Source organism: Vanessa tameamea, chromosome Z, assembly GCF_037043105.1.
Source record: "Vanessa tameamea isolate UH-Manoa-2023 chromosome Z, ilVanTame1 primary haplotype, whole genome shotgun sequence".
Taxonomy (NCBI): domain Eukaryota; kingdom Metazoa; phylum Arthropoda; class Insecta; order Lepidoptera; family Nymphalidae; genus Vanessa; species Vanessa tameamea.
Genome location: NC_087341.1, coordinates 9,447,518 through 9,471,512, shown reverse-complemented (window position 1 = coordinate 9,471,512; position 23,995 = coordinate 9,447,518). Strand labels below are relative to the sequence as shown.

General features: G+C 32.1%; 2 protein-coding genes across 2 annotated transcripts in view; one reads left to right on the top strand and one right to left on the bottom strand.

Moving 5' to 3' along the window:
- Positions 1-10,227, top strand: part of LOC113404078 (tyrosine-protein kinase Abl) — a 45,599-nt gene extending 35,372 nt beyond the window's left edge. The window contains exons 11-15 of the mRNA XM_026644826.2: positions 1,846-1,934; positions 5,046-5,224; positions 5,314-6,780; positions 6,983-7,248; positions 7,383-10,227. Coding sequence (XP_026500611.2) covers positions 1,846-1,934; positions 5,046-5,224; positions 5,314-6,780; positions 6,983-7,248; positions 7,383-7,386 — 2,005 coding nt within the window. The 3' untranslated portion in view covers positions 7,387-10,227. The remainder of the gene's footprint in view (positions 1-1,845; positions 1,935-5,045; positions 5,225-5,313; positions 6,781-6,982; positions 7,249-7,382) is intronic.
- An 896-nt stretch (positions 10,228-11,123) lies between these two features.
- On the bottom strand, positions 11,124-23,040 carry LOC113404063 (alpha-tubulin N-acetyltransferase 1-like). The gene is made up of 7 exons (XM_026644809.2): positions 22,791-23,040; positions 21,729-21,881; positions 18,725-18,896; positions 18,286-18,440; positions 16,874-16,958; positions 14,473-14,516; positions 11,124-11,740 (listed from the first exon to the last, which is right to left on the bottom strand). Exons 1-7 carry the CDS (start codon positions 22,892-22,894, stop codon positions 11,395-11,397), a joined length of 1,059 nt encoding a protein of 352 aa, XP_026500594.2. The 5' UTR covers positions 22,895-23,040; the 3' UTR covers positions 11,124-11,394.
- Between the last annotated feature and the right edge of the window lie 955 nt (positions 23,041-23,995).

Genomic DNA, 23,995 nt, shown 5'->3' with positions numbered 1-23,995 from the left:
GTTATTACGTCATTTTTATGTGTAATTCACCCGCCTGAGAAGAAAATGACCTTATTTAATTTTAAAAGTTAGCCTGATGTGCAACCGAAACGAAAGTTTAATTTGTAAAAAGTGGAACAAAAATTTTGAATTTCCTGTACAAGGTCATCTGAATCAATATACCAAATGACAGATGGGGGGGTGGGGGGTCTTTTTTTCGATTTCCCGAGTGGAAATCGAGAAAGCGAGTGCGGGGCGATGATCTGGGGGTGGATCCGAGTAGGATTCACGAAAAATTACGGGCAAAATCGAACAAAAATTTTATATGAAAAAATCTAATACTACGTAACGGATTGGACTTAGCGAAATTATTATAGAAAAATTAAAGTGTGAAAAAATGTGAAAAAATATGAAATAAACGATAAAATTAGTAAGAATAAACAAAAATAAAACGAAAATGTGCAGTGGGAAAATGCGATATCTCTAAGATTTTAGAAGATAGCAAGCCTGTAAGGAGACCGTGTTACGATCGCTTAGGTAACCTCGGTTTTGAGGGTGGGTGTCTTTTTCGATTTCCCGAGTGGAAATCGAGAAAGCGAGTGCGGGGCGATGATCTGGGGGTGGATCCGAGTAGGATTCACGAAAAATTACGGGCAAAATCGAACAAAAATTTTATATGAAAAAATCTAATACTACGTAACGGATTGGACTTAGCGAAATTATTATAGAAAAATTAAAGTGTGAAAAAATGTGAAAAAATATGAAATAAACGATAAAATTAGTAAGAATAAACAAAAATAAAACGAAAATGTGCAGTGGGAAAATGCGATATCTCTAAGATTTTAGAAGATAGCAAGCCTGTAAGGAGACCGTGTTACGATCGCTTAGGTAACCTCGGTTTTGAGGGTGGGTGTCTTTTTCGATTTCCCGAGTGGAAATCGAGAAAGCGAGTGCGGGGCGATGATCTGGGGGTGGATCCGAGTAGGATTCACGAAAAATTACGGGCAAAATCGAACAAAAATTTTATATGAAAAAATCTAATACTACGTAACGGATTGGACTTAGCGAAATTATTATAGAAAAATTAAAGTGTGAAAATATGTGAAAAAATATGAAATAAACGATAAAATTAGTAAGAATAAACAAAAATAAAACGAAAATGTGCAGTGGGAAAATGCGATATCTCTAAGATTTTAGAAGATAGCAAGCCTGTAAGGAGACCGTGTTACGATCGCTTAGGTAACCTCGGTTTTGAGGGTGGGTGTCTTTTTCGATTTCCCGAGTGGAAATCGAGAAAGCGAGTGCGGGGCGATGATCTGGGGGTGGATCCGAGTAGGATTCACGAAAAATTACGGGCAAAATCGAACAAAAATTTTATATGAAAAAATCTAATACTACGTAACGGATTGGACTTAGCGAAATTATTATAGAAAAATTAAAGTGTGAAAAAATGTGAAAAAATATGAAATAAACGATAAAATTAGTAAGAATAAACAAAAATAAAACGAAAATGTGCAGTGGGAAAATGCGATATCTCTAAGATGGTAATGAATACGTCATCGACCTCTGTCAACATAATTTACTTACTACATTACATAGGGTTAGCTTCAATTTTGATAGTGAACATGATCAAAACCTTTAAGTATCCAGGGGAAGTCCATTCAATATTAATATTTTCAGCTCTGCGACGACGATTCGCGTTGTTTTGTTTTCATATCAATGACAGTGTTCAAAAGAAATGTTACATTTGTGATTCACATCCAGACACATTCCACGAGGTTTTTCCGCTCGCCGGCGCTCTTGATATATTAACATGACAAAGTCGTTTATTGCTACTGTTTTCTAATGTATTTACAAACTCAACAGCCTTCTATCATCGTGCAGTTCATTCCGCGAATCGCAGTACGCGACCGAGGAGCAAGGCGGCCATGACGAAGGGCTCGCTTCGCTTAACGGTTAGTTTGAATTAACCTTCCTTATTGCTTATGTTTTCTTATTAAAGTAGTAAAATATATATATGTCATATATAGCACACGCTAATCTCACAGGAAACTATATTTATAGAAGAATATAAAATATTCGTTATATAAATTAGTGGAATTACAAATATTCGAAAGAATGGTTTTTAACTGACGATGTTATTTCTTATTTCAATCACAATCAACTTTATCGATTTTCACACGGGAATTTGTTTTATGTTATACAGTCTTCGACAGCTCGGAAACTGTAATATATTTTCAGCCATTTCAAATTTACCACGTAATTTCAATCAAGACAGTAAGAAAAAAACACTGCTCTAGGCCCGGCCACATAAAACTATAGAAAATAGTGCAATTTCATTAACATTCCAGTAATGCAAATAATACCACGATTCAGTAGCGACATTATATAACATATATGTTTACAATTAATTGGACGTCCATCGAGACATGTTCACCCTCCTTACCACGACAAATACATTTATTGAATAACATTTACTCATTAAGTATCGAACACGAAGTAAATTTAAATTTACTGTAACGGAATGTCACTATGAATATTTTAGCATGTTGTTTCATGTAATTATATCAATATTTAAATGTTTTAATTCACTTGTATTATCTCTAATTCATTTTACAACAGATTTTCTCTTTGTATGCACCGACGTTGAAGTTTTTTATGTATGAGTTCATTTTAAAAGAATTTTTTTTCAATATTAATTTTCACCTTTTAGATCGTGAAAGGTGGAAAGGATTTGTTAAGAAATTTCGTTATATTTTTATAATATTTTTCTTAACAATTAATAATACTTTTATTCTGATAGGATTTCTTATATGTATCTCATTATTTAAACATACACGCTACAGCTAGCAAGAGGCTTCATTCTAGTGATCCTTTTTATTTGGTCACGTATTTCACAATCAAGACGTAAAAATACAATATTTATATTATTATATTTATTGTTTAGATATAATAATTGCAGTGTCATTTATATATTTGGCTTCGTGTCCGCAATGTATTTTAAAGTTTTTTTTTAAATTATTGTTATTCGTATTTAAATGGTGTATACCGATGACGTACAAAATTGGGTTATTCATAATATAATGCTCAAAGTCCATCGGATGCTTATAGTAAATTATTGTAACAATTGATATAAAATTTGTGTGCATTTTGCAAACGTTAATAACAAAAAAAAAACGTATTTATTTTTCGAACGTGAATTAATCGATTTTCTAATATATCAGCTCTTACAAAACCTACTTTAGAAAACGATAATCGGGAATAAAATCGTAATTTATCTCTACTTAATAGGATTATTTTCTTCGATATTACGATTATTATTTATTCAACGTACCGAAATGTGTAACGATTTATTCCATAAACTTTGTTAACTTTGTTATGTATATTAATTCTTAATATTTTTTTGCAAAATTTGGCAACGTTGGATTATTTATTTTTTTTACATATTCATGAAAGTGTTCAAGTGTCTCTTGCTTGTGCTAATGGCTTTTATCTTAAATATCATAATCTATTAGTGTTGTATGCAAACTTGTGTTGCACCGGCGCGGGCGTCGTCACTACGACATGATGTCACGCGAATCAACTCGTATACCGCATATCTATCTATTCACCCACTTCCTATATGTATGCTGCTATGTCGTTTTTATTAATTGTATTATTATAATAATTTTAAGCTACATTTAATACATGCATTCCTTTAAAACAGCGTTTTTGTCTGTTTGTCCGCTCGCTCAGGTGTATAGCAATAGGTTCGAACATTTTGTAAGTATACGATACGTTTCGGTTAGAAACGAATCATGCCTTGATATTAAACTTATCTATATTATCTATGTATACTTATTCGTATTCATTAAAATATGTATTATATATACGAGTTAGTTTTTCTTTTCAAATCATGACAATCCGCGTCGCGCCTGTTGAGATTGGTCTTCGAACCATTGTAGAGAGACATGTCTTGACAGGTGCGTGCGTATTATGTGCATAGTATTTATTTATTTAGTTAATTTATATATAATTGTACACAGGGCGTCAAGACCAAAAATAGTTTTTATTTCTACTAACATTTGGTAGACTAATCAGTAAAAATTGCTTTGTCTCCGTATATAGAGGACAATATTTCTAACGCCTTGTGTTCTTAGATCTTCTAAAGTTTCGCCATTCTAGAAGGCGCTCGTTTTTTTTTCGATTGATGCATCCACTATCTGTCTTCTGTTCTTAGATTCGTAGGATTTCTATCTATTATTAAGGGCTTTGTTTTCTTTTCTTTTAGTCTGTAAGTTAAGTTGTTTGAAAATTGTTAGCCGTAGGTGTCGTTTCAATGTTATTTTCTTACCTAGAATTTGTGTAAATTTCACTAATACCTATTCCTATTCGTTTCGATGATACGGTCTAGGAAAAGTGCTTTATTATTTTCCAATACAATAATAAAGTCTTTGTTGACCAGCATCCACTGTTCTAAAGTTATGAGCGTCACGATCACGTCATGATCGTCTTTTATTTTAATGTCAGTATATAGTATAGCTCAGTAGTGTGTAATCAAGTCTTCCAAACATTTTCCATTATTAAAATTCCGTTTACGAATCTTATCCTGGACCGTTTCAAATACGAATGTTCGAAATATTCAAAATCATAGAGCATCAACATTTCCTATCAACTTTGTTTTCGGGTATTCCCGCAAAAAATGATTTTTAAAGGATCAATATTTTACTTTACTTTTATTATGTCATTTTTTTTTCATCTGTAGCACATATTTGATTAATTAGATGTTAAACAATATTTTTAGGCAATTTCATTTTTGATTTTCTTCATACGCATATATTTCATAAAGCAAGCCATTATCGATTCCGTAAATTGTTATCTTGCAGTAAAAAAACGTCGTCAAAAATAATTTAGAAGTTAACAAAAATCTATATTGAACATAGGTCTTCGTTCAAGAATCTCATGACGTGGACGCAGGTTCGAATCCTGCAGGAAACGAATAAATTCTACGAAGAACTGCGATTTAACGCTCGACGAAACAAACATTTTATATGTAAGATTTTATGGTTTTGTTTGTACGGAAACAGGCGGGGGTCGAGGCGGGGGTCGCGAAGCTTCGTCTGAGGGTTCATTGGCGGAGGCGACTCCGGACACCGACGAGTCAGGTGGTATGGGTCTACCAGAGCATAGGCACCGATCAAAACGGAGACACCATGTGCACGCGCAACCTTCCCACCACCCGCCAGCCCACGAACTGCAGCCAAAGGTATCTTTAACAGAATAAATGTTTAATTGGACTTTTTTATTTATATATTAAAAAGTTGGAATAAGTAATTTATCTATTTTTATTTACAGCCTGGGGTTCAAGTCGCAGCGCTTGAGGTTCAAAATGTAAAACGCGCCATTAATAGATATGGAACATTGCCTAAGGGAGCTCGTATCGGCGCTTACTTGGAATCACTACGACAGAGCGGCGGCGCCGGCAGTAACCCGCAATGCACTAGTATTACTCGGGAACCCCAACAAGATGAAGCGCGCTCGTTGTCTCCGCGGACAGCTCGAGCTCAACCGCACATGATCCGCTCCAACTCATCTGGAGGTGTTACAGCTCCCGCACCCGCTTCCCCCCGCGCATCCCGAGCCGCGCCACCTCTGCGATCTTTTACTAACAGCCCCGCTAAACCGAGGCCGAGGCTAGCTGAGCTAGAATTTCCTCCTCCGCCACCCGATCTTCCACCACCGCCGGAGGAATCTGCACAACCCCCGCCACCACCTCCGCCGCCTGAATGTTGCCGGGATGCCGGCACTGACACGGCAGATAGACTCGAGGACTTTTCTCTTATTCTACAAGACCGATCAGAAGCAGAAGAAAAACCAGCGAAACAGATCATGAAGGAGATGTTAGAGTTAAAACTCGTTGCTGAAATCAAGGAACGCGCCGATAAAAAGAAACATAAACAAAAAGAGTCACCGCCGTCTCATGAAGTTATTGAGATGCATACTTCGTTCGGTGATCCAGTCACGCGGCTAGTATCGGAACTCTCCGAAAGTCTAAATATGGAAGCTCTGCGTAAAGCAGAAAAAAAAGTTGAGCCCACAAAATCTATTGACAATGGAAAAGACTCCATATCTCCGATAGACCTGAAAGCGAGTCTCAGAAAGACGTCCTACGGCAGCAACGTCGAAAAGAAATCAGAATTTGAAGGAAAAACCGATTTTAAGTCCCAACTCAAAAAAGTTGACACAAATAAAATAAACATCGCATCCAAGGACGCGGAAGAGCCCGGACGCTCTATAATTGATTTCAAATCGCGATTACGGAAAGTTGATGGCGGTTCACCCGCGACTAATGGAACTACCAAAAAAACAGAGCAAAGTTCTCCAGAAGATTCTAGAAAGGACGTGTCGATCAAGAGTGATGACTCTGATAAGAAGCGCTCAGAAAGTGGCTCGCTGGACACTAGCGCCGGCGACGACGAAGATAAAAGACGAAGTACTGGCAGTATAAGTAGCTTAAAGAAACTATGGGAGAGTAAAGAAACGGATGAGCGATTAAGCCCTAAGTTAAAACCGAAAGGAGAAGAGAGTGAGGAAGGTTCTCCAGAAGAAAGAACTGGGGGAGCCATCGGTAGAAGTGGCAGTGTCCAGGTGCGACGAGGTGAAGACAAACCGGTAGTGGCAAGTAAGCCAGCGGTGCGCGCACGACCCCTCGCAAAAAGCGGAATTTATGCTACCCCCCTTGCGCCCCCTGGATCTTCAGATGCTGACGATGGGGACGCACTGGCCGCTCTAAGGGTTTCATTAGAGTGGTGCACGAACGAGGTACTACTTCGCATTACATTTACTGAGACAACTGATTTATGTAGTAGTTGTTTATTTGTATTGACATATTTATGGAAAAGTAGGTAAATAAATTCATAGTTAGATTATGTTTTTGATCAAAATATTCTTAGGATTGTGTGCAATGAGATCAACATAGGTACATACTTAAACTCATTTATGAATGAGCTGAAATTTATCAAAGGTACGTCGCGGTTGCGGTGGTACCAGCGGTGGGCGAGGTTCGCTGTGGCGACTCCAGACATCTGAGCGCCTCGCTCGTCTCGGCGGAGCGTGCGCGACCGCGGCCGCTGCCAGTCGCTGCGCACCGCAGTTACGCGTACAGCTTCGCGCTGCAGCCGCTAGACTGGAAGCGGAGGCGCGTGCGCTCGCCTCTCCCGCGCCTCACCACCATCACCTAGCTGACGGCGTTGAGCAAGCGCTAAGGGACCTCGCCACTATCGTTCACAGGTACCCTTTCGTACATATAATGCTTTAAACAAATATAATTTTTAAAACATAATAGATAAACGTAAATCGTTAAAAGTATTGTAATTGTGCATAACCCTCATTCGTTATATATTTATTGCTAATATTATTTTCAGATAAGAAGGACAATGACCAGTGGAACCTACCTCCGCCGCGTCAGCGTCGACGAGCCATGCTGCAGTCCACGCTAATGAACTACTCAAATGAATATGACTATACAAGCGTCGACTGTAATAACCCTCACCTTACTTGACGTCTCACACTTTCCAAACACTTCTCAGTATCAAAAGACTTTAGCCCCGCTTAACAAAACAAACCACCGTTTACTCACATCCAACGAGACTCGATTATCGACACGTGGTTCGGTAATCGTTATTTATTATTACTAACGCAAACACGCCAAAGAAAATAACCCGTTCCATTTTGGACACACTCTGCCGAGACAAGTTCCGTCGTATGATTACCATCAAATACTCTTGATTTAGATTTTAGACGTATGTGTTCTGAAAAATACGGTGTAAGATATGTGGTATATTTATTGAATTATAAGTACAAACGCTGAAAACTTTAACATTGCCGTCACAAAGTAAAGCAAAGGGTAGGTAGTTGACAAGTACAACCATTTCCCGGACTAAATAATAAGTATAAAAATCCCTTTTGGCAAGTATCATCTCTAAATATTTTAAGACTGACATTATAAAAAAAATCATCTACTTTCTAGTTTTTTAAAAAAAGGTATTTAAATTCCGTCTGCTTTAATTGACACCTCAAATAAAGTCGTTTAAAAAAAACTAGTAATTCTGTTTGACTAACTCTAATGTATTATATTTTAAATTCGTTGAAATGGTTTCAATGAATTTATCAGCAACTGAAATTACAATATTATGAAAGTCAGTATTTAATTAATTTCAATCATTTTTAGAATTTAGTAATAGCAAATTAAATAATTGAATACATTCCTTTACCAGTTCCATAAGAATTGTATTATTTCCAACGATTTAATACATTTGAAATAGTAATAGATTCTATAACTGTATAGTTCATTATTTTCAGTGCCAAATAATATATTTAGTATGTGACATAAGTGGCACGTACGTGCCTATGTAAAATAACGTTGATTCTCCTCTATCTAACCGAACTTAACTTCGAGGCCAATCATTTGGTTCTAGGCTATGTGAAACTAATAATAGAATAAACTTTGACATCGTTATTTGTTACTTTACAAGTCTATAGTCTCAAGATATAGCGAGTGTTGTAGCTGTAATCGTTGAAGCTATGCGAGCGGTGCCTGTAGTTTCCGCTAACGCATTCGTTAGGTTTAAAATTTACCTAAAACAGCGCTCTCGATTCCCGCAAACATTCCTCATCGACTTCATCTACTTAAATATATTAACTCTATCGTGTATTAATCGCCATTTAGCATTTAATTCAATGTATTAATATAATAAAGTGTATTAGAATTTCGACTTGGACCAATAAATATGCATTTTTTTTTGTTTTAAAATGGGCGTCGCTTTAATTGCCCTCGAGAGGGCAACGCTTGCGCCTTTGCGTTAAAGACTGACGTTGTGGATTGGTTCGTTTCAGGCCTATTAATTACGATAAATTTTATATTGTATGTGTATACAGCGCGTCACAATTAAATACATCATTAGAAGCAGGTGCAATCTGATCGGTATTCATTTTTTTTTTATATAATATATAACTTGAAAATAAAAATAATTTTTCAATGTTCTATTTAAGTTAGCGTACTGTGATACGGCTTTTAGAAATCGGTTTATTATGCTCAAAAAAAACTTTCAATATATATTCTCTTGTAATAAAATTTGTAGGGTCAGTCGATCAATAGGTAACAATTTATATTAAAGATTGTTAAGAATTATACTGACGTATGCTAGTCTTTATTATTATAATAAATGTATTACAATGTATAAGATTAAATATATATACGTAAGTTTTCTTGAATATATTTGCGTACAATTATTCACAATATTTTAATAATCATTATAAGATAAGTGTTTTGTATTAGACGGAGGGTATTTGTATTCTTGTGAAACTGAAATTATTCAATACCCATCGGGATAGTTTTACCAAACGCATATTAACCTCCAAAGCTCTGTAGATATTGCTTATCATTTAGACGCGAAAAATCACTTCGCTGAAGGCCATAGCCTATTGTACTCAAACGTTTGCGTGTAGTGTAGCTCACTCTGAAAACAGTTTAGAAGCAAGAGGCCGGGGTGGCAAAGCTCAAGACGGATCGAATTTATAGAGGGCGGTTGAGGGGCGCGACCTTGTTTTGTAAGGCGTTCTTTTGTTGTATACATTGTGTTCTACGTAATGCTTTCTCGATTTAATTCTAGTACAATATGTATGACAGCATCTTATTTAATCAGGTGTATTTGGAATATTAATTTAACAGTAGTGTATGAGTTTTACCAGTTATGTAATGAAATCGTGAAATGGAATTATAGAATTTATTGAAAAAACACAAATTATTAAAAATAATACCTACTATTTAAAAACAGTAAGGGCGCTTTACATTCTAGTCACGCGGAAGTTGGAATTGAAGTAGGATTTGAAATGAACTGCATTCAGAGTGTTAACCAGTTTTATATTATTGTATGTCTATTAAATATAGAAGAACTGTCCATTACATCAGTGATAAAGCTAATCATGCCATATCCTCAATTTCATACTTTGATCATATCATAGCTTATTTGTAATAGTATTATTAAATGTGGAGATTTCAACCTCGCTTGAATTGATGTTCGCTGGCAAGCTGTTATAATAATAAAAATAAAGTATTTGTGTATTATCAGTCCCACATCCTCTTTACGAAATTCAATTCCCCTCTTATTTCAACCGCCTTCTTTCCCTTATGTTTTTAGGTAATAGAATCCAAAGATAACATTCAGATGTCCAGCTGTAATGGAATTAATAAAATGTTTTCTTTACGAATCATTGTTTTTATTTTAATTAGTATGTAACCTTGAAAATAAAACTACAGATTTAGTAGCACGTTTTAATTAATAATAATTTGACATGTAAAAGAAATAACTATGGAACTATTTCATAGAAAGTGATTACATCTAAGCCGTTTAACGTCGTATGAAATGATTACTTTGTATTGAGATGCACACTTTGGCCGATTGTTAGTACACCTATATTCAGTTGAAGCGAAGATGACAGATATTGATAAAATCGAATTAAATATACATATGAAGCACCAAAAAAACCAAATATATGAATCCTTAATCCAGAATGCATTGTTTTGAAACAATCAGTGTATCAAATAGAATTATTTAAATTATATTTAGCCACAGAAGTAACAACTTAAAAAATATTTACAAAAAATCTTATATTTTTTACTGAATCAAAATGTTTTAGACTAACGAACTATCAAGCAAATTCGGAACCTGATAATGATATTTTGGAGATTCATTCATTCATCAACATCAATACATTAATTTATGTCATACATTGTATTTAGAAATATATTCAGGATCGTCTTGTTATACAAGCGAATATATCGGCCTTTTCTGCCCCCTTTTTTTATGGTAAAGACGGTACTGAATATATTCAGTACCTATAATGAAATTGCGGTTTTAATTTACACTTTTTAAGATTATTGTTTATTCAGAAGTAATTGTGGTTTTGCAAAAAAATCATTCTTCTTATCATCATACTGGAATTAATTCCGTGCAAACATCTATCTAAGATACTTTCCCAAAGCTACATATGACTTAGTGCATGGAGGCTACAAAGAGTTTTAACATCAATTTGACTGATATCGATTACGATAATTTCATAAGCCAATTAAAAAAAAATGTTTCAATTAAATTATTTAAGGTGCAATTACCACTTATAACTTTTAACCTTATAGTAACGACTTTCTAATTAAAAACAGACACAATGGAAGATATATCCGTCAAGAAGAAAACTATATTAAAAACAAATAACACCAATCGAGTTGAATATAGGCCCGTAGTGTAAACAGAAACACGAGGTTAAATCTAAAGCGCATATTATGACGTTGAGCATTACGATTACGATATATAAGAAAACATGAAATAGGTAATTATACCATCGTGGCGAGCGTGCCACAGCTGTGGTTAGCTGGTTGTTTTACCACAGTTTGTTGTGGTAAAACTTAACGTCGAAGTAGCCGCGGTCGGTGAGCTGCGAGTCGCGATGCGAGATGGTGGAGCCGGCCGGAGAGAGGGCGACCGGGGCGGGAGACTCCGACACTGGCTCCACTTTGAGGGACGAAGGCCTCTCAGGACTTTTTTGAAGGTCGGCTAATTCTTCAATTGCTGGTTTAGTGTCCTCAGCTTTGGTATCATAAGTTTCGTTGGCTTCGTTATTTTCATTTTTATGGTCGGTTATGTGAACGTCGGTTACAAGCTGTTCTAGATCAGCTACGGCACCACCATTTTTTTCAGTATCAGGGCCCCCAGATGCAGGTGTTGTCCTTTTCGAATAATAAAATATTAATACAAACGTTATCATTAAATAAACAATTTCTTAAAAAAATAAAGCAATTTAAATAATAATAAAAAAAAACAAAAATTTGAATGTAAGATTTTATTTAAATTAGTTTTTAAAACACTATAATTTTGTGCAACTTCATTTTCATAAACCCATATACAATACCTTACCCGATAAATGCTCTTCGGAATTGTATACGTACAACGTACAACTAAAAATATAATACAATTGGTGCCATATACGACACAAATTACAAAAAGGCATATTAATATTATCACAGTGCATTATAATAGTTAAATAAGTTTCGTGTTTCAATAAAACTAACATAATTTTAAGGTTTATAAATCGAAACGAGTAAAATGAAGATTGGATACAAGTATAGGGGCGCGTGGCATACATGTAAAAAGAAACAAAAAAATCTTACTGATTGAGGCTTTCTGTTACAGAGTTATTTTATACGTACATTTAAGTCAACAAAACTTTAAAAGGATTCAATAAGTAATAAAAATAATCAATTCGTATATAAATCTAAAATTTGGTTAATTGAGTCCTATTCGTAATATCATTTTGGGAATGTCGACCATATTAGTAGTGACTAAACAAGTTAATTTTAAAGTGAGAATAAGTCTTGGAATTTTATATTTGAGTAAACAAAGGGAGATGTAATTTCGCGTCTATTCGGACGAAACGAAATAAATTATGAAATCGAAATAAAGTCAAAGACAAATTTAATCCATCGATTAATGTCCTGTATTTCGATCTCATTAAATGTTAAGACAGCAATATTAGCAGCTCTTATAATTTAAAAATTAATGTAAAAAAAAAACTTATATCATTTAAGTTGATTTATCAAATATTTTTATAAATTTATTTTTATTTGTAGTGTGTTAACAGCCTTGTTAATTTTTTTTTTATGAGACTTGTGCTATTAAGTTCAGCGTTAAGTAAATTCAGTAAGTAGCTTTTCACAACTGAAAATATTCATGAGTATCGATTGTAGGAGATATAATATATAACGATCCCATCCTTTATAAAAAAATGATTTAAAATAACATAATACGTATTTAATTTCGTTAAGAATAATATGGAAGCGTCGTAAATTTAACAAAAAATAATAATAAAAAAAGTTAAATACGAAACAAACAAATTAAATTGCAAATTAATAATAAAGTAACAATCTTGAATAATTCTTAATTTATTTACATGCCATGCTTATAGACGCGTCATGTTTAATTCTGCGTCATATTAATAAATTATTTGATTTGGTATTTTATAAATATTGGATGAATTGTTTAAATATAGAACGTTTGTTTTTAAACAAAATTACTCTACTTTTTTTTTGGCAAAGAACATGACAATACATTTTTACAAATTAAAATTAAATAGCCCAACGTTTGTTTGGAAATCCTTGAATCGAAATAAATAATTTACAGAAAGTTAAATTTACATCATCCTTGATCATCTGTAACGGTTTAAAATGTAATAAATGTATTTTGAACCGATCTTAGTTATATACTCATAATTTAGGGTTCACCTGTAAGGATGCTTTCTTTCAGCAAAACACATTTTCAATACGACCCTCTTACTTTTATAAATCATTTTTTCTATGTTATAACATTATTAATGTTGTTTTACAAATTGGTATTATTTTTCAAAATGTTTACGTATCTCGATATTTTTTTAAACAAATAAATTATTAACAACAATTTAAATAAATCTACAATGCAAGATCATGTTACTCTTAAAGCAAATACATTAAATAATAATTCATAAATAAAAATTAAAAAAAAAAGTCACAAAGGAAAGTGCTTCTCTGTGTTCCAGGTCATTTCTGTTCTGCCCATGAAGCTGAAAGCAACCAAATAAAAATAACATAAAAACGAAAAATTAAATAAATAATAACAAAAAAAATTATAGTAATAACATTCTAGCAAACGAAGAAATATATCATTAAAAATATAGTTAAATGCGATGTGAATTTATAATGGATGAAACATATAGTTTGTCGACGGTACGTGTAGTTTAAAACGTTGCTCATCAGTCGCAATCTTATTTATTGCCACAGCAACAGGCCCTTTGACCACTCGCCACCAAAAATATTTAAGATATATTACTATCTCTATATTTCTTACGACATTATGGATCGTTTAATTACAGGTGTATGTATAAAAAATTCGTAAGCAATCTCGTGATCCTTCATAAAGTCAGATGTCATATAAGCATAGTTTATATGGAAACCGCAGATTAAAACAGACTTAATAAAAACAAAAATTTTGCAACTATTACTCATTTAAATAAATAATAAAGTATAAATATAAACGTATAAAATATTTTGAAGATTGCTAGGTTTTTCACATGGGGTTCAATATAAGCCCATGCCTTTATTCAGAATTTATTATACTTATATTATGTATAATAAAGTCTCGGCCCCGAGTCTACTATCAAATTGACAGTTTATCGCAATCGAATCAAAAGCTAATCGTTGCTGTTCAGCTGAGTCTACAAAAAAAACGGACCAGTTGCGGTTCGTTCTAACTTGGATCGGAACACAATCGAAATCGTATCGTAGCCGATAGAAATAAGCAGAATTGTTCCCCACTTACTATTAAGCTGAGGTTATTTTTTGTGGCTTAGAATCGGGAACGTATCATTACTATTGTGTTTGTAGAATTGGCCCCTGTACTGTGCATATAAATATATTCAAATATACCTTACCCATTGTTTGTTTCTTGGAAACCAGAACCGCCGCCGTGAATCACCTAAAAAAAATAAAAAAACATAAATAAATATATAAAACGAAATAACCCACTCTCATATCGAACATCAAATATGGTCATACGAGACAACGATAATGTTCTGATCGAACTACAGATATGACGGCAAATCTCAATGGCAAGCTAACTAACCAACTGCGAGATTATGGTGTACGAGTCCAAGGACGAGGGACTGGGTAGAGATATATTTGCAAAACCCAACATCAGAATACCCGAGGAAACGTATATAAAGATACCAGTGTCGTAAACGAGCACAGTATTTTAAAATCTGGTAAAGTAAATACGCCCATTGATTCGTACCGGGAAGCTTTAGAACATGACACAAGTGACGTTTATTAGTACGTAATCAAAATATACAATAGCCATCGGCAGTGTATCAATGATGGTAGGCATCATAATGTCTGTCTATTAAAAACTAATTACAGTGTTTTATTAACTTTATCAGAGTCGGATTTAAAGGCCCTGGGGCCAGAGAGAAGTAGACCCTTATAATTATATTATGAATTAATTAGAATATTTTAATTTCAATCAAAAGCTATAATTTAATTACTTGTATCGGTAACTTCCAAAACAGTAATTGGTAACATTATTATAATTTGACTATATCTAGATATTTGATAACTCGTCGGAATCTCTGCCCTGGGACCTACACATGACAGGGCTCATATGAAGGTCCCAGGGCAGTTGCCCCGGGCGCCCTCCCTTAAATCCGGCCCTGAACTTTATAATTAAATTTAATGATAAATCATTGGAGCGAGTTCTGTTCCCAGAAAGTGTTAACATCATAGATTTAGCTAAATCTTGTCAGTTATCGAATAGATTAGTAGATAAGACAACCTAATAGACCAATTTCAAATCAAAAAACTATCTCGTTTTTGCTTGTATGGTTACCGTCTTGAAAGACTGGTCGTGGTCTTGATGTCAATTGTGGCTCGCTTGATTATTCTTCTCCACTCGAAGGCTGCTTCTCCTCCACGCTCGTGTCATTACATGGACGGAGCAGATAAAATTCTCAATGAAAATCCGATTGCGTTTATTTCCATTGTGAATTCTATCGGATCCATTCATCATATGAGTACTCTGCTGTCCACTGGTGTTTTTGAATGTCCTTGCACCATGATTTTATCTAACACTAGGACGCTTCAAAAAATTAGTCAACATAAGTTTATTTTTATTATTATTACTTATAATTGGGATAATTATTGGCGCTTTAAGAAAAATTAAGTATTCCTCACGTCGCTAATGCGCCTCCATCCTTGGAACTATGACTAAGAATATGATGATTAGGTGGTACCTATCCAGAAAGGCTTAGATAGAGGGGCTTTATGCAAGTTGGAGATAAATATAGACAGAGAGAGAGAGAAAATGAGAAGAAGTTTATGATATTTTTCTGCAGAGTATGAACAAATTCAATCAAGTCACTATGCCTATAGAGATTTCGTTTTATTGCTATTTAAATAAAATTATTATTTATGAAATAAATGTGTTTTACCATATAATTTGTACTTTTTGTTACTTGCAATATATAGGTCATCTATATGAACAAGAAATAGAAAGATCCCAAAAATTGATCCCTGCGGGCACCATATTTGGAATTATTAATTACTCGCGGTGTAATGTTCCGCATGGAACATAAAAGAAATGTTTTTTTTTTACTTGTCATTAGTCCCTTAGAACCTCAAAAATGATCAAATTGATTGAAAAAAAATGAAAAATTAAGCAATCGGAATATATGTACGATATTGAAGTGAGTCCAGGTTTTGGTTATCGTATGATAACATTTATTTACGATTTTACGGAATTTTACAGAAATTTACGGAAAGTAGTTATGCGTGGTTTCCGATTCTAAATAGTAGTGAAGAAGTAAAATATATACAGCACGAAAAACCGATTGTTCCATTTATTGAAAAAGTCTGTGGAATCAACCATTGAATTGCGTTAAACTATTACATTTCCATGTGATAACTTGGAAATGATTTTCACGAGTTTTAATTGGACTTCACAGTTGTCTTTTAGTCAATCATTTATTCAATAAACTGCTTTGTAAACTAATAAAATAAATCGTTATTTTATATTTTTCTTAAAAACATATCCCAAAAAACAATTTTTATCGTCTCCTAAAGCGGCCTAGCACCTTATAATAACATAAAATGCATATCATAGAAAGTTCTTAAATGGGTGACATTTAAATATGGCTCCCAAACATTTTCTGAAAAGTCGAGCGCATCAATGTTCCTGATAATTTGGTCATAGATCATGTAGATGGTTTATGGCTCCACTTCAATCCATATAACAATACTTTGTAGTTTGTACGAAGACCATAAAAGAAATCAAATACTCACTGTAGCGATAGCTGAGACCGGCTTGTGAGCTGCGAAGCGCCCGACGGCCGGTGTTGCCACCGGAGTTGTGTGTCCCGACTTATTGCTGCAAAGGATATAAGTGTCGTTTAATAAATAATTCTTAGACCGTACAAGTTACTTTGAAACATTTCGATCGATAAAAAACATATTATGTGTTTTAAAACAATACATTAGTATTGAATATGTGAAAATTTATCTACTTCTGTGGCACTATCAACAAATAAATTCACGTTAATTTTGATATTTATCACTTCAATCATTTTATTTTCAGTTTATTGAAACATCTTAGAAATTGTTATTATATTATTTCAAATTAAATTTGTAGCACGTAACAATACTGTTATTCCATTAAAATTAAAATATAAAATAATAGTATAAGTATAATTTCATTTGAAATATATTAACTATATATGTATTTCTATAAACAAATTGAGATGAAGATAGTTACCGATCTCTTTAGCACTTAATGGCCTCAACAAGACGTTTTTTTATGTAACACCCACTTTTTGGTGAGATGTTTAAAAATATTTTCTATTACGGCTAACATGATATGTTATTCACCTAATTAGTATAAACTTTTCTTTTCGGAATTATTTTATGTTATAAAATAATAATTTGATATTTTAGTAAAAATAAATAATTAAAACATTGAATTGTAGAAATAGATAGATTTAGTAGAAGTAGATTCTAATATTCTAATATTATGATTTTTCGAAAAAGACACTTCGGAGTTTCGTTTGTTTTTTTTTTTATTAGCAATTTGACAACGGTACAAAGTATTTATTTAACGTGTAAAACTTTTTTTAAAATATACAATTAAAGTGGGCCTTACCTTTGTGTTTATATCGTCATCATTCCGTTCGCTATTGTACATCAAAAATCGACTGTTTTTGTGTTACGAGTAATCAACCTTTTAAGTTATTACAATGTTTTTAGATGACGTAAAAAAGCTTCAAAACTTACGAAACATTTTTTATTGTGACGCTTTCAAATTATGCCTCGTAAATGATTCTTCCTTGCATAATTGAAATGAGTCGTTTCTTAAATATAGTAGTATTATAAGTTATTTTAAATGAACAGACGAAACTATGCGAAGCTTTGCGGACATTTTGAGAGATCGTGACTCACGAGTACGAGTTCGTACGGGGTACGAAGAGAATGTTATAAGTTACTGGATAGGCTACACGCGTGAAGCCCGCTCTAATCGTTACCAATTGTATACCGAATTTAAGTATAAATATATATTATCTTTGTTATCGATTCGTCGGATTTACTTACGATATGACGGATATTTTTTTCCAAAGAAATGGAATGGAAATATTAGTTAGTTCCATACATATATACGATTGGGATAGTCGCCAACAAAAAACAATATACATTTGTGAATTTACCTCACTTGTTGCACACCGGCAAAGAATTGCGGGGAAACCGCAAAATTGTTCTTTTGGTGCATTAAACGTTCGATACCGTAGTTCTTGCGCAGAAATTGCTCCATTTTTGGCGAGGGACCGTCTATTGCAAGTTTTTCGGCAGATGTGTTCATATCCTATAATCAATCATTTAATAACATACATTATTATTATAGATGGCGAGCAATGAATTTCAGATTTATGTCATTAATTATGAGTTACCCTTTGCTATATAGGTACTATTGATATAAATACTTTGTGTTCTCGACAACATTAGTCACTATAGTAACTAGAATGTTCGACATGGGTTACTAAGCAAAAACAAATTTAAAAAAAGTAGGCTCCAAAGCTATTAGGTAGTTTTAGAAGGTTTTAAATAACAATTGAAATCGTATTAATAAAAAAAAAAAGTTAAACATACTGTTAGCATGTGATCAAAGAGAATCTTTCCGTAACCGTGTCTCTGTCGATCTGGTAACACGTAGAAATCGAGCACACAGAGAGGTTCCACCTCGCAAACCTTGTCACGTTCGTCGAAAAGGAATAAATGCTTCTGGCCAACTTTTAGTAATCCTATTACGTCACCATTCCCCCTGCGAACAAATGCGTTGTATTGTATTTACATTTCTTATAAGATAGTCCAGTGTTTTATACATTTATTTTTTAAAATAAATCTGTGGCCTGCTTTTAAAAGAAACAATGAACGGATGTTGGTTTTTTTATAAAAAATCTTGTAGATATCGATAATTTTAAGTTTATTCCGTTTTAGCACAAATAAATTGATATTTTTTTAAATGATCGGCAATGGTAAATAGTATTTAATATTTTACTCAAAAATCTATTTAGGCCCTTTTATCGGTAGCTCTCGGTAATAAAATATATTTAGTATGTAATTGAGTTAGAAATTAACAGATAATAATTATATATAAATATATAGCATTAAGATAGACTGATAGCGCTCAGTGAATATTTGCACAATTATTTATAAAAATAAATAATTGTTATAATCTTGTCGACGTCTTACCAGTTATAAGGTCTACTAAATAACTGTTTAACGTGGCTATAAATTACTTGCATGTTATTCGCCAATTAGTATAATGTGTCAAATGACGCAAGCGTTTTTTATAAAAGAAACTTTGTATTTCGCCTCATATTATTACAATTCTTATACAACGATCGAACGATTGGTACCAATTGGTTTTTTAATTCAATAAAAAAAAATTATGGATGTTTTCAGTGTACATATGCAAACAATTTGCTAGCGGGTATAACAAAAAAAAAAATGGAAACATTCACAATGTTTACAAACTGTTTACTTGAGAGAGCATTTTAATATTAAAATTTCGTTATGCTGGATGACTATGGCGTAAAAAAGTTATGTCTGAGTCACAGCTCAAAGAACATCAAGTATGCGGGACCATAGACTTGGTTACGCTTGAAAAAAGTGTGACAAAAATGTTCACAAAAAACTTTTTTTGACATTCTACATTCAAATATATACATTTTAATATTAATTGTACTGTATAATTATGACCTTCGCGTCGTTTTACTTCGTTACGTTACACTTTATTATTAAAGTGAAAGCATGTTTGTTCAGATGTCCTTCATATTCATACAAAAGGGCGGATTATTTACAATGAAATAATTGAATGATTTCGTGAAATAATACATAATAAAGAAATAGAATATTTTTAGTCAATATTTGAAAACAAATGCAAAGCGGGGTGTAGCAACTAGTTTTATATAAAAGAAAGTCTCGAAAACGGTACTATTTATTAACATAACATTTCGAGAGTTAACGGTCTAGTTTTAAAAATATATTTAAATATTTTTTAATTGTAATAACAGTTATAATATAATAATTAATATTTTGAAAAAAATATATCAAATATAATCGCAATTATAAGCTTATTTTGGTAGAAGATAATATCATTCGCATTGCATATTATTTTGCTTATTAAAATATTTTACTCATATAATATGTACTCATAACAAGCGAGCGTACACAAGTATTTATTTTCTTTGTAAATATATATGTAATAAACAACTATGTGTTCAAGGTGTTTGAAAGCGAACATAATTTCTTTATCGCAAGTTTGGGGCGTAAGTAAGTAGCTGTCGAAATACCAAAAATCGAAACGAGACATGCAATCTATTGTGTTGATTACCCGCAATGCGGATATCGATGCGGTTATCAAACGTCTTCGACGCGACTTACCTATATTTAATAAATCATTTTCTCAAATAATAAATTCAATAAATAATATATTGTGTTCTGAATAATATAGAGAAACATAACGAACTATCGATTGAAATTTTATAGCTTTTATGTTCATATGAAAGAATTAGGATCGGAATAAGGAATGTTAGTATCGATTCAGATTGATGTTTTCTTTTTAAGTTACTATATTAAAGGAAAAATTACATTATTATGTCTTATATTTTCTTTATGGGATAGGTTGGCGGACGAGCATATGAGCCATCTTATCGTAAGTGGTCACCACCACCCAAAGACAATGGCGCTGTAAGAAATATTAACCATTCCTTACATCGCAAATGCGCCACCAATCTTGGGAACTAAGATATTATGTCCCTTGTGTCTGTAGTTACACTGGTTCAAACCGGAACATAACAATACTGAGTACTGTTGTTTGGCGGTGGAATATCTGATGAGTGGACGGTGTCACCTAAACGGGCTTGTACAAAGCACTACCACCAAGTAACTTATATAATTCATTATAAATGATCGAAAGCTTGACCCATTACATCATTTACGGTTTATGGTTTAAGACATTTATTTCTCAGAAAGAATACAATTCAATTAATATGAGAAATATAAGTAAATCACTAAACTAGATATATATATATATATATATATATGTATGCATTGTAAATGTTAAAGGGTTACGTAAGCCAGTGTAACCACAGGTCAAAAGGATATAACATCTTCGTTCCCAAGTTGGTGGTGCATCAGTGAGCAATGATTAATATTTCTTATAGTACCAACCTCTAAAGGCAGTGGTGACCACTTATAGTCAGGTGTCTATGAGAAAAAATATTATATATATATATCATTATATAGATAGATTATGATTTATGACTATTTATTACTTATTAAATATTATATTCAAAGTCATTATGCTGTTTAGGGATGCTGCTGTTTTGCAGAACTTAGCGACATACAATCTATTATTTATCAAAGAACATACTAATAATATTACAAAATAATTTCATAAATTAATAGTTGTTGAAGAACCATAACTAAAAGATTGTTATTCATATGGCTAAACACGATGATTCTAGCATAGCATGCTTTATAAATACTAATCTTGCTATCTATTATAATATATATTTATGCATTCATTAAACAAGATTAATAATTAAATGTTGTTCATACAAAACTAAAAATAAAATGTTCAACATACCCTTTGGCATTGAAATCTTTCAGCAAATATAAGATGTGTGTTGGTGAGTTACGCAGTTTATAGGCTGTTGTAATCACTTTGTTTAGCCCTTGAGCTTGTGCAGACTGTTCACCGAGGAAGTTGATCAATTTGGACAGACTGTCTTGCATCAACCTAAAACAAAGGTAGTTTTTAACATCACATTAAAACTCTGTCATATTGTTAACACATTTTGTATTGTTTAATTTTAATGAATATATATTATATAGAGAATAAGGAAAATTATGTCTCCAGCTTATTTATATGATAAGTTATTTTATTTTGGTTAAAATCAGTTTAATCATTAATAGGTCAAATTAAATAGAAAATTCAAAGGTCTTGAGTAGAATTGATGCCCTTTCAAGGTTTCCTATGATGCTCAACAACAGTTAATTTATTGTAATAAGTTATCAGACTAGTTCTTAGTGATCACAGTGACTCCTGGATGTTAGTAATAAGTAATATGATATTATCAATGGAAGAAATAAATAATCCACAGAAAATATTATATATTAGATGTAATTACATGGTTAAAACTAAATTTATTATTACATCTTGAGACCAATAAGTACAAACAAATGATACAATAAATCAACATTTTTTCTTATTAAATTAATATTATTTAAATTCAAATAGTAATAATTCGTTTAACATTACACATTAAAGAACAAAATAAATTTGGGTATAAAATATAATAATTACAATTAATTTACTATCTATAGAAAATATATACATACAAATGCATTTATATTTTTTCTTCTTTGAAACAAAATGTAATTCACTTTGATTTAACAAACAAAGCAGTTTTTCTATACATGGATGAAATATTGTTGACCTTTAAGCAGGCATCACCATAAGATCTAACTCAAAGCCTAGTAAGGATTTAAGATATAAAAAGTTTAAGAAAATAACCTTGAGTAGGCGTGTCCCTATTAAATAGATTAAGATGAAATCCTAATTAAATATACTAGAAATAGTACATGAAATAACAATAAGTTAAGTTAATCAAGATGATTTATTGAATTAAGGATTTTTTTTTCATACCTCACACTTCGTACATCTCCCTGAAATCCGGGCGGGATCAATGTGTAATTTAATTTTGTAATTTTATCAGTTAGGATCTCATTGACGGGAGCTATCCACTCCATTTTTTTTAATTGTATGAGAAACTTTTGATATAATTTAGAAAATTGTATATTAATGAATACTTTAATAAAAATATAAGAAATTTTTGATCATCACTTTTGTTAGATCGTGGTAAGCGAATAGCGAATACGAATAGTGATTAGTGACAGAGCTGCCAACTTACAGAATATTTTATCCCAATTTACATTTTTACCTATATATGATTGAAGAAAGGATTAATGTTGAACCTTTTATTCACAAATAAGAAAATGCGAAATACAAATATTAATTTTTCATTTAATATCTATTAAAGGCAATTTAAAATTGTCATGGAATTATTATTTGCTAATGATTTCATACATACAATCTAATAAAAAAAGTGATACCATATAAAAAAATAATAAAATAGGAAACAAATGACTAAGGTAGTGTTAATTATTCAATTAATGATACCTTTAATTGGAAACAATTATTTTTAATGTAAATAGTTTTTTATACTTAAATAACAAAAGTTTTATTTAAGTTTTATAAAAGCTTATTTTATTTTTATATGGTTAACAATTTATTTTATAGATATCTTCTTATTTATCATAGTATAATAAAATATTAACAAAATTAAAGAGTATGCTAGATGTTTCTTTGTTTTAAGCCGTATTAATAAAACAATAACTATATATATTTTAAATATATTTTATTTTCGTGAAAAACTTTATTTATATAAGAATTATTAACATTAATGCCTTAACTATATATCTATGCACCTAAATTAAAAAGAGACGAAATCATACTTTCTAAGTCAGTTATAACTGATTTAAAAAGTATTAATTATAAATTATGAATGTATTATTTATTAAAAAGTATTAAAAATGTTTAATTAATGTTAATGTTCTGTAGATAGAGTTTGTTTGCGTTTATTACAAACCTAAATTTAGGTTTTCCAAGGCTAGCAAAAATATAATGATTTTATAACTAATTTCATTTCGTTTGTAATTTTAAATAAATAAATAAAATAGACTTAATGCTTAAATATCATTAAATTATATAATTTCAGCAAAAAATAATTTACTGGTGATCTGATTAATTTTAGTTGGTTTTAGTGCTTATGTTCTTGAATTTATAATAAG